At 34.2% G+C, this 11,060-nt stretch overlaps 1 protein-coding gene across 1 annotated transcript; it reads right to left on the minus strand.

The window, feature by feature from the left end:
- Positions 1 to 2,484: 2,484 nt before the first annotated feature.
- LOC134139845 (transmembrane emp24 domain-containing protein 11-like) lies at positions 2,485 to 8,080 on the minus strand. Its single transcript, XM_062574613.1, has 5 exons — positions 7,797 to 8,080; positions 6,803 to 6,903; positions 5,842 to 5,967; positions 3,519 to 3,665; positions 2,485 to 2,634 (listed from the first exon to the last, which is right to left on the minus strand). Exons 1-5 carry the CDS (start codon positions 7,933 to 7,935, stop codon positions 2,485 to 2,487), a joined length of 663 nt encoding a protein of 220 aa, XP_062430597.1. The 5' UTR covers positions 7,936 to 8,080.
- Positions 8,081 to 11,060: the final 2,980 nt, after the last annotated feature.

Below are 11,060 nucleotides of genomic sequence, written 5' to 3' on the forward strand. Positions count from 1 at the left end.
AGGGGGCAGCAGGATTTGCCCCTCAGAGGCGGGTTGTTGCAGCTTTTGAGGGAGTTAGGGGAAAAAAACGCCAATCGGGCGTCTGGGTTTTCATTGTTTAAGCTGCAAAAAATCCAGGGCTTTCGAACTGCCCTGGGGGAGCATTTAAGGGAGCCCCTACCCTTCCGCTGCAGACCTGTTTGGGGCTCTGGATATAACTCTGAATACGACCGAAAGACGTGTCAGAGCCGCAGACCGTGCAGGGCGAACATCCAGCTTTGAGCTTCATAAAAACCTCCGTGTTACTGCCGCCAAAGCACCGCGCAAAAGAGCTACGGTCCAGCTTCTCTTTAACTGCAGTTGGTTAAGGCTGGTAAACACATTTCACAAAAGTTGAGATATTTAATGATAATTCTAGATGGTGAAGCACTCTCAAGCTGCAGTCAAGGCTGACACTCTCGGTGCTGGTTTGAGGTTAGGCCTAATTAATACTGAAGAATATAACAGCTCCTTTATAAATTCTCAGGTGATCCATGCCCCTTTGGTTTTAAAGCTTTAGTGCATTTTAAGTGAGGTCAATAAAGTTTATAATTGGAATAGTTAGAAGCCTTAGGTTGAAACTAAGTCTCGGCTAAAGTCTGAATCACAACCTGGTATTAGCCCCTTATTAAACTTTCTTCTTGGATTTCATTCCTTATATGATTGTAACTCATCTTTCCTTCTTTCCCACCACCAAATAGTTTATTGCAATACATGTTTTACAGAATGTTCTATAAAAGTGAGCTTACTTATTTACTGAGCATTTCAATCACAATTCTAAAATCTCAGAACATTTAAATACAGAATACACATCAGTGAGCAGCTTTATGAGGTTTTATTTTGATTGTTTTGGTCATCAGAATGTTACTTTTTGTCCCCACTTCATATCTGCATTATGGATTCTCACCTACTATTTTCATTTCCATACTGTAACAGTAAATGAATTTATTGGGCAAGGTCATTTCTTTGCTAAAGAAAACAAAAGATGAAAGGATAGAAGAAAAGAAAGAAAACATCAACTTTAAAACAATAATTGGTCCACAAATATTTCAGCTTGCACTACCTTTTACACTAGCAAAAGGTCTGGAAAGACCAGCAAGGAAATCAAACTGTGATGTTCTGCTACCGCAGTGCTCTCTAGAAGACCTTTCTAAGAATGTCCTTTCACATGCTAACCAAGTGATGCTAACCATCATGATGATGAATGGATGACACCTCCAGCACAGTCAGATTTGTCTTAAATTACAAACCTTCTTACACCACTGCTGCTTAAACAAGCTCACTGTCTAAATTTTTAACCACAGTTCTGGCATAGGAATTGTACTTGCATGATGCTGTAGTTACTCTGCTAGTTGTATATAAGCTAGCTAAATTAAAGCAAATCAGGTATATCCATCAAAGCTGCAATAAGTGAAAGGGAAATACATGATTTAGTCGTAAACTAGTAATTCCTTAGACACTCTGTGCTACAGTTACTGAATAATAGAAATAAAATAATTCTTCTACACAGAAACAGACTGAAGAATTTAGTGTATGAACAACCTAAAATATATAGACACAGATTCAATGTTTAGAAATAAACCTATGATTTAATCTACTTTGGTATACTTCATAAAGACTATAATTTACATAAATAACTGTGCAAAAGGGCAGACCTCCACTCTGTAGCCTAGTGGTTAGCGCTCATCTGCAAACAGAAAATAATTGTTCATTCAGGTCTTTCTCTCTTCCACAGTAATTGTTACAACCACTGAGCATAATGTAACCATAATATAACTGAGGGTGAGCTTCACTGCCATCCAGAACTTGGAATGTTTTGAAAGAAAACAGTCACAATTATATTTGATAAAAAGCTAGGCCTTACACATACAGAAGAGTATCAAGACACTTCTAAGTTAAGCTCCACAAGGGATATAGGTGTTTCTCTCCCTGGCATCAGAAACCTGATCAGACTGAAGTGCTAAGCTGTTCATGCTGGTACAAAAGCAGATGTCTGAGTGAGTAGAGAATAGAGAACTAAAATACAGGGAATGTTTTTAGATTTCAGTATTAGATACAACAGTCCTCAGCTGAACTTAAATCTTGCCTTAATCACTGAGTATTCTAGAGTAACTTTACGTCTGTAGAGAAAAAGCAGGTGATAAAATACGAGATTTAATGAATAAAATGTAAGAGGGAGCCAAGTACTATGATACTGCTGGGGAAGGCAGAGTTAGAAAAACAAATAGAAAAAGAGAAGCGTGAGAGTTATATGAAACCAGTCTTCTTACAGATAGAGAGTTTGTGTGCATGCTAGATTCTCTCTGAGCACTTTTCCATTCCAGAGGTTATTACTCTAATTAAAAAATAGTTCAATTTCTAAATTATGTAAATAATCGATGTGTTTATATTTAATGTCTTACTAATTCAAATGGAAGCCATTACATGGTGTACAATTTTTGAATTTATGCATTTACTTTATAACACTTAAACAAGCTTCTTAGCTATGAAGAAATCTTTGAGAGATTTGAGTTGCCAGATTCCAGTGGAGATAAGGATTAATGTTTGTAGAATAGCCCACCACAAAATATTGCTGTTGGTTTGTTCACTTATCTTCCGAAAGTTCTCTTCGCGTTCCTGATAAGAAAGAAAAAGTATAGTTATTATTTTTCAGCATCTACATATTTCATGCTGCTAGCCTGGTAGGTAGACATGCAGCCCTGCTGTATATGGTAGTGGACAAACACTCCCCATAACAATAAAAATGAAAGTTTATCCTTCTTATCCATAAAGTTGTCAGATTTGCTTATCAAAACTGAGAAGCAAATACACTGTTGTCCTGAAGCAAAATTGCAAGCAGAAGTTTTCTGTGTTCTCAAAATATATTATGTATTAAATACATTCCGTTAGCACTTTCTTAAGATGTTTTAGGCTTACAGTCAGTTCCATATTGCATTCACAGATAAAAATCAGATGCCAGCCAGGACCTTTTTGCATCCAGATTTCTTTCCTGATACATTTCAAACACATGACTGCACGCGTATCTTTAGAAAGTGAAGACAATCAGTGTAATCTTGTTTTGAAGGAGGGCTTTTTTTCTAACTGCAGAGACATACATGAATGCACGCTCTGTCATTTCCTTTCCCACCCCAATAAAGTTTATGCTCACAGTGCAACATGTAAACAACAGCTGGCAACATCACCAACAATGGTACCAGCCACCTGCTCCGCTGCTGTTATTGGCTTTGACCAAGAAAACTATATGTAGAAATTCCTGCTTTAAAATAACACATATTGTTATAAGTGTGAATTCACAGTTTTTAATTAGTTTTTATGTTCTTTCCCTTAACAGTGTCAACAAAATTAGCAAGCTACTGTGGGTTTTTTGGTCAAATATTAATAGATTTTTTAAGAGTTAATGAAAAATAATACTGCAATTAAACAAATAATAAACCTTATAATACTTTATAAAAAAATCCTATGTGCATTACTTTTTAATGTTTCAATTAGGGAATACATACTCTTTCATAGTTTTGTTCTTTGGATATGTGATGAATTTGCTCAATCAGATGTTCCAGTCTAAAGTTAACTTCATTCACTTTGTCTTTGGCTTGAACAGCAGCTTCATCCAGAAAATGTTCTCCAACTCTAATGTCCAAATGGATACGCTGCGAACATAAAAAATACTCTCATGACTGTATATCTTCTGTGTTTTCAAATTCCTTAGGAAAAAAAAAAAGACGCGAAAGACAATTTCCATTTAAGTTTATTATAGTGAAAAGGTTTTAATTGCTTACAGGAATCCTTACTAAAATTAGAATCAGCTGTGATATGTAAAGCCTTTCTTAATTTTATTTTAAAATTAATTATACAAATTTGAAACCTTCACTAATGTTAGGGCATCATTTTATACTAATATTGATTCAACCAGTATGGAAATGTTTTCTGTTCTTTGTCCAGACTAGTAAAAAAAGGAAAATTATTAGGACGGCTCATTGCATTTCACATTCCATCCTAATATTGCAGAAATCACATCATTCTTCAATAGCACTGCAGGTACCTTTTAATAATGTGTTTGTAGGTTTCTTCTGCCTAAAGTTAGGAATATAAGACTGGGAGGAGACCAGCTGAATCATTAATTGCAATGTTCTCATAGATTTTTAAGCAGAATAATCCATAAGATATCTATTTTTTGTCTCCACACACTTTATCAGGCATGAAATGCCTGGCAGTATCTGATTGCAATTGTAAGATCTATAGCAAAAATGTCCCCAAACCTCAATACTATAGAACCTTAGAAAGAAAGCAGAAGAATGTGACTTGCAATATTATAAAACTAATTTGGGCATGAATAATAATTTTCTCTAAAAAGAGAAGGGGAAATACTCCAGAAGCCAGCTCATAACTAAGAGAAAATAAAAGTTTTAGCCCATCAGATAACCTATAGAAATCCTGCAGCTTGGTATGACACAATGGAAGTTTGTTTCACAACAAATGGAAATTGTATCTCCTTTCAACTCTCTTTTAGAATTAGTTAATTGAATATCCAGAACTTCCTATCACAACCTTATGATAGCCTTTGTCCATGAATTTATTAAGCTTTGTTTAGAAGCAGTTTAGATGCCACCACTGCATCTGATTCTTCCAGAATTCCACTTGATTTAATGTAGCTTACAGAATGCTTTTCCTTTTCTGATTGTTAAACTAAACAAATAGTGGTTTTTAATGTTAGCTATTAATCTTCTCCTTCTCTGCATTTTTAAATAGGATGACCAGAACTGTACCTGGAATTCTTAATTGCATCTAGCCAATGACTTGTAAAGTAGTATTAATACATCACCGTCTATGCTAAATAAAAAACTCCTAATATATCCTGAGAATTACATTGATGATTTGTAGTAGACCAATATGACATATGACCAATCAGTATAACTTTATCTTCCTTGTTCTCTCCAGTTGATGTAAAAAAAAATTATTTACATTTAGTAGAACATAAGTTTTTTTGCAATGTGTATGATTAAATTTCAACTCGTTTCCTCAAGAACAGCCCATAAGAACACCTAATTATTTCTATGTATAGTGCAGTTAATATTTCTCAGTTCTGTGTCATGTACATGTTTCGAAAACATGAATCTAGGATGAGATTTAGCTTAACTCACTTCATAGATTTACAAGATGTATATATCTAGCTAGTTATCTAAACTACTTTTATAGTCCCTGAAAGAAAAAGGCAACTCAGGAAAACAATATTCTTGTGCATTTTAGTCAATTACCTTTTGAGAAGAGGCATATAGATAATTTTAATTCAGTGTTTATGAAATTGTTTGCTGAAATAGAAGTAGATTAGAGTCATGATATCACCTTTGATGGCCCTTTGTTTTCAAAATCTACTTTTAAGACCAACTTCATTGGCAATATCAAGAATGTTAATATGTTCTTAATCTGAATATCTTTCAAAAATTTAAATGATAAATTTTCTGAAAGAATTCAGTCAAAGATAGTGGAACCATGGAAGTAAGTAGTTTTGTCAATCTTATGTATCTGTCCTTTGGAACCAAATAGCTGCTCTTATTGATTAGAATCTTTTCATATGCAAAGCACTGTACAAATATTAAATCAATCTATAGTTAATTAGTTTTGCCTCCTTAATCTTGATTTCTTAGATAGTAGAACAATCTTATTATCTCTTAATCTCCATAGCTCTAGATTTATCTTCTTTAACCATTAGGAAATGTTGAATTATCTCCTAGAAGTTGAACCAACTTCTAATCTATTTTTTTAAACTCTGTAGTTTGTACATAATAGATACTATTATGATGAAAAATATTTAAGAAATACACTTACCAGTTTACTTCCTCCAAATGCCACAAGCCTTGTGGAGTTAGACTGTAAACAGATAATATGCTCCCCAGATATATAGGATGTAAAAGAAAATGTTGCTTGTGGCCCATACAGTTTTCTCAATAGTACCTAAAATTTAGATATTGTATATATTGGGTTTTTAAGTTCTATATATACCAGTAAAATAATCATAAAACAGTACTGTGTGTTACATGTAAAAATACTAATTAATCCCCTGAAAGCAGTAAATTAATCTGAATTTCAGAACAGATTTAGAGAATAATAAACAATTTTAGCTTATAGCACCAAAATGTTATGAAATTGTGCAGCGGACAAAAGCCAACCTTCTCTAAAATAAACATTTAAAGTTTGAAAACTAGGACTTTATTTCTAAGGTCTAAGACACAGAAATAAATAACCTATTGTTGAAAAAGCTCACTACCTCAGGGCAGTGCAGGCGATTGCGGTGGATAGTGGCTATATGCAGCCTCATGGTTAACTTTACTTTTGCAATTAATAGTAATTTAATAATTTAAGAATCAGCTTTCCCTTCAGCTACTCAGATACTTTTGTACCATTTTACTTCATTATTGGATTTTCATTCCTTTTAAATCTAATGTTTTTTCTCAATTTTATCTTGGTATTTTTAATGATATTGTTTCCCGAATCTAGCAGTAACGTAAAATGTGTTGCCAAGATTAAAGTAACAGAGGAAAAAAGGCAAAACCCCCAGCTGATTAAAATAAAATTTCTGAGACCATATAAATAATTACCAAACATTACCATTTGTATTTATTCTAATGGCAACTAGAAGGTACTCATACATTTCAACAGCAAAATATTTAATTAGCTGATATCAATTTACATTTTACGAAAAAGTATCCATTTTTTTAGATTGTGTTGCTTTCCAGTGCCAAAGGTCAATATATAAATCCTGCAGAAGCATTCATAATGACAGATTTACCTCAGCAGAAGGAGTTGTGACAGTAACAAACATTCCCAGACCAGGAGCAGACTCAAGAAAGTCTTGCTCACGTACATCCCACTGTTGTATTTTGTAATTCCCTGAATGAAAACATAGATACGCATCTTCTAAATAAAAAATAGCTTAATAGTAAACAACTTTATTATTTTTGGCAAAAATATGAATATAAATGATGAATAATAAAACACAATAGGTATTTCATAGACTTATGCCTAGAATTTGCTCAGGGGGCATTATATAAGACAACGTGAAATGCAGTGAATTTTATACTATAGCAGAAAATTTTCTAGAATACCATAGTATTCTAAATAAAAATGGTTGATTGACAAATAATATTTTTTTGATTAGCGTGCAGAAGGTATACTGAGACCTTCAAAAGAGGGTGTGTGTACTGTGCCCAAATTACATTTTTCAGATTGTCTTTCACATAGATCCCAATATTTGTAAAAGCTGATTACCAACTTACTTTGACTACCCCTTTCAATCTTACCTTTCCAATATAGTAGAAAGAATTTAATGGGTTATGATTTCCCAAGTGGAATGGTACTTCAGTACATCTTGAATTGCTTCTTCCCAGCTAGTGTTAAGCAAAAGAAGTACCTCTCCCATTCATATAGGGAAAACTGTGTTCTACAGAAATTCTAGTATGAATGTGTAAATCAATTAGAATATGTAGAAGCACATGTTAAAATTGCATTTCCACTGTCATAAAATTAGAAGATAATCTTTTTTTTAATACAGTTAAGGATGCTGAAGACTTGCACTTTTAAGTTAGATTTGTAAGTGCAACGTATGCACACAATGTGTGATGGCACTATGGCTACCCTGGCTGCAGGGGGGTATTTTCACTGTACCCTCTTTCTTATCACCACGGTTTTACCATACTCATCAGTCACAGATTTTCCTGTTACATTACAAGCTATTTTTATTACTGCATACTTTAGATCATCATATAGCAATGACAGGTACCTACCAATTACCAAAGTGTCACTGGGAACGTCCTCGATTATACATTTCTCCTCTCTTTCTCCACTATGGAAATACAAAGCAGGTGAGAAAGAAATCCAAAAGTTCAAAAGAAATCCTATGAATTGTCTTTTCATGATTTTCATGTATTCCAGTTGTACTGAATTTGAAGATAACTATTTACAAATGTATGTAGTCCTGTAGTTGTTCCTTGTTTGCTGCTTATCAGTGTGTTTTTGAGGAAAAAAAAAAAAAAAAAAACTGTGAGAAAAGACAGCTGGTGGTTACATATTTAGAAACTACAGTATGTTCCACAGAATGAGATAACAGTAAAAAGATAATAAGCAAAGAAAAAGAAATATGTAAATGTAAAGCTTTTCTTCTTTCCCAGCATCTGGATAAAAATTTTATTCTATACACAAAAAAGGACCTCTCAGGTACTTGAGATCAGACCCTAGATTACTGTAAGCAACCACCTAGGCTGTCTTTCCATCAACTACTCAAATTTCAATGTCAAACAAATTTTTTTTTTTCTTGTATCTCCCCCATTTATCCTGGCTGGTTATTCCAGAGTTTCACTCCTCCCTTATTTAGAAATTGTGCAATTTCCAACTTAAATTATTGGAAATATACATACCTTTGCAAAAAACATATGGACTATATAAAATGACTGAAAGAAATATGAAGAGGAAAGTCAAAAGAACTCGATTAATAAAATACTCTGAAATACTAAGCAATATAATACAGCAGAAAATTTTAGAATTAACGCTAAATAAGATTCTTTTTACATTAGAATGTCTTTTTCTTAGGTACTACGTAACAAATTCTCTAAAGAAAGTTAAAGGGTAATTCAAATAATGATTGAGATTTTATTATTGGCCTTTCTAGTATCACAAAGCCAATAATCTGTATTTCTGATGACTGACTATGTTACTGCTCAAGTGTTGCTTGTCCTTTAAACTGAAATACTTGTGTCTGAGAAGCTGGTCTCGCTGTGAGGATACCTGATCATTTTCCAGTAGGGAAGACCCACCTTTGGGATCATTGCCCTATAGAAGCTCGCTGCACTCTTGCCATAAGATTTGAGTCTCTCTACAGTCTGATCACTGATTCTTCCCATTTCTGCCTTGTTCTTCAGCAGCACCTGGCATTTCCAGGTGAGATTGTGCAGTGGAGTCCCTGGACATTTCTTTGATGAAGCTCTCAATTCAGTTTAGAGTTCTTTCATTTTGCCTTCAAGGTGGAGGGTGGAAGCTGCCTGTACTGCACACACACACGTGCCATGTATGTCACACTCAGTGCAGTCAACGGGGAACACCAGCTCCTTGCTGTACTTCTAGCAGCATTTCTTTTACTTGAAAAGATGGTTAGGTAATTGGGTTTTCTTTTGTGTTTTGCTTTTTCGTAACTGTGAATTGCTGAGCTGCACAGGTTGCATCCTCAACACTATGTGCAGACCACGGGATCATGACTGTTTTTTTCCCTGTACTGTTCAACACTTTCTCCATTTCCTTCTTTCACCTACCTCATAAAATGTCCCGTTTGCATTTATTGCATTATAACCATGAATTTTTTAGTCAGATACTGTAACTCAAGATCAGCTGATAAAATTCTCACGGATGGCAGTTTTTAACTCCCATGAGCTTTAGCAAACTCCACTGCAAGGTACAGACTCTTTTTGTCAATTGACTCTAAATACTGTGCACTCAACTTTTTGACTAGGCAAGATGTACTGTCTAATGAAGTTTTAGGAATTAACTCCTATTTTATTTGGTGATATTTGTTAATAAAAAAAAATCATCTTGTATCTTGTCTGCCAGCCATGTGTAACACTGAATATAAGGCAAAAGGAAGTAAGGGCTCTTATCTCTCACTAGCAAGCAGAGAACTGACTAGATAAGAAACTTTTACTTAAAGACAGTTATTTATCAGTAATTTGAGCTTCCTGAAATGTGTTGGCCATTTGCACATTCACTTCCCTTTCCACCCCACCTCTGCCTCTTATTCTTTCTCTTTCAGTGTCCTTTGGGGAATTTTTGCCTTCAGCAGTTTGAGTTAACACTGGGAAGGCTCCAGTATCAGTTCGTATCTTGCAGAACTGAGATCCTACTTTCTGGACTTGTAAGCAAATAAAGATGCAAATAAAGATGCGTTTCTACCTGACATAGTGCTTTGCATATTCTGGATATGGGAAGAAGGAAAACTCTAATGTATAAAGAACTTTAAGGTTTCTCCAAGGATAGCTTGCAGCTGAGTAAAAATGTATACGTTTATTTCCCTAAGTCATAATTTAGACTTGCATCTGAATTCTGCATAGGACTTTACTGAGTTAAGCATATGATCAGTAGATCAATCGATCTGAATTTAGTTCCTTCCATCAGTGAATACTTAGATCTGTATGTCAATATATGCTTGCGTTTTCTGAGATGATGGTAATACTGTGTAACTACGTAATAAATAAGTTTAATGGAAAAGAGAACATAAAATGAGGAAAAATGTCTATGAGAAGAAGACAAAGAATGGCGAAGAGGGAGAAGTTAACTAGACACAGTATATGAAATGATAAAGAAATAACACTATTTCCCTAATATAAACACACATGAAAAATAATCAGCTGATAAAAATGGACACAGGGGAACCGAAAGAAAAATAGATCTATAAAAAGAGTAAGTCAAACAACTTTGAAAAACAGGCAACGGTGGAAATCTGAAGAATGCAAGACATGTAGGAAAAACAGCTAAAATTTCCTTTCTTAGCTCTAACAGCTGTGTGTTCATCAGTGTTTGTAAGATCAGCTTAGGCTAAGCTGATAAAGTTTGGATTTCTTTAGGACTTTGCAAGATTTATCTCCTGTAAAATAATACAGAGAACAGTTTAAATGTTTCTACCCTAAGAGAATACGTTGTGTCCTTTCAAGTGCATAATAAAATTTCTGGCATTTGACATATTTCAAAATGAACCTACTAAGCCCAAAACTCTCATTCAATATCTATTCTGTATATTCATACAACTGTAGTGTGCTACACTGAAAACTTTATTAGCTGTCTGTCTGTATTTTCTACTCAACTTTCTTATTTCAAAATTCTTTTCCTAGTCGGTAGCCAAGACTGCAAGTCACATGTTACTGGAGGATTAAAATTTGCAAATTGGAACAGTTTCTGAAATATTGTATTTACTTATATTCCTGTATACCTTTATTTCAGATAATTTTAAAACCTCGGTCAGTTTTCTCTGTACAAAGATCATGATGACACAAGTAGCAACAAACAAA

This window comes from Rhea pennata, chromosome 4, assembly GCF_028389875.1.
Source record: "Rhea pennata isolate bPtePen1 chromosome 4, bPtePen1.pri, whole genome shotgun sequence".
In the NCBI taxonomy this organism is placed as follows: Eukaryota; Metazoa; Chordata; class Aves; order Rheiformes; family Rheidae; genus Rhea; species Rhea pennata.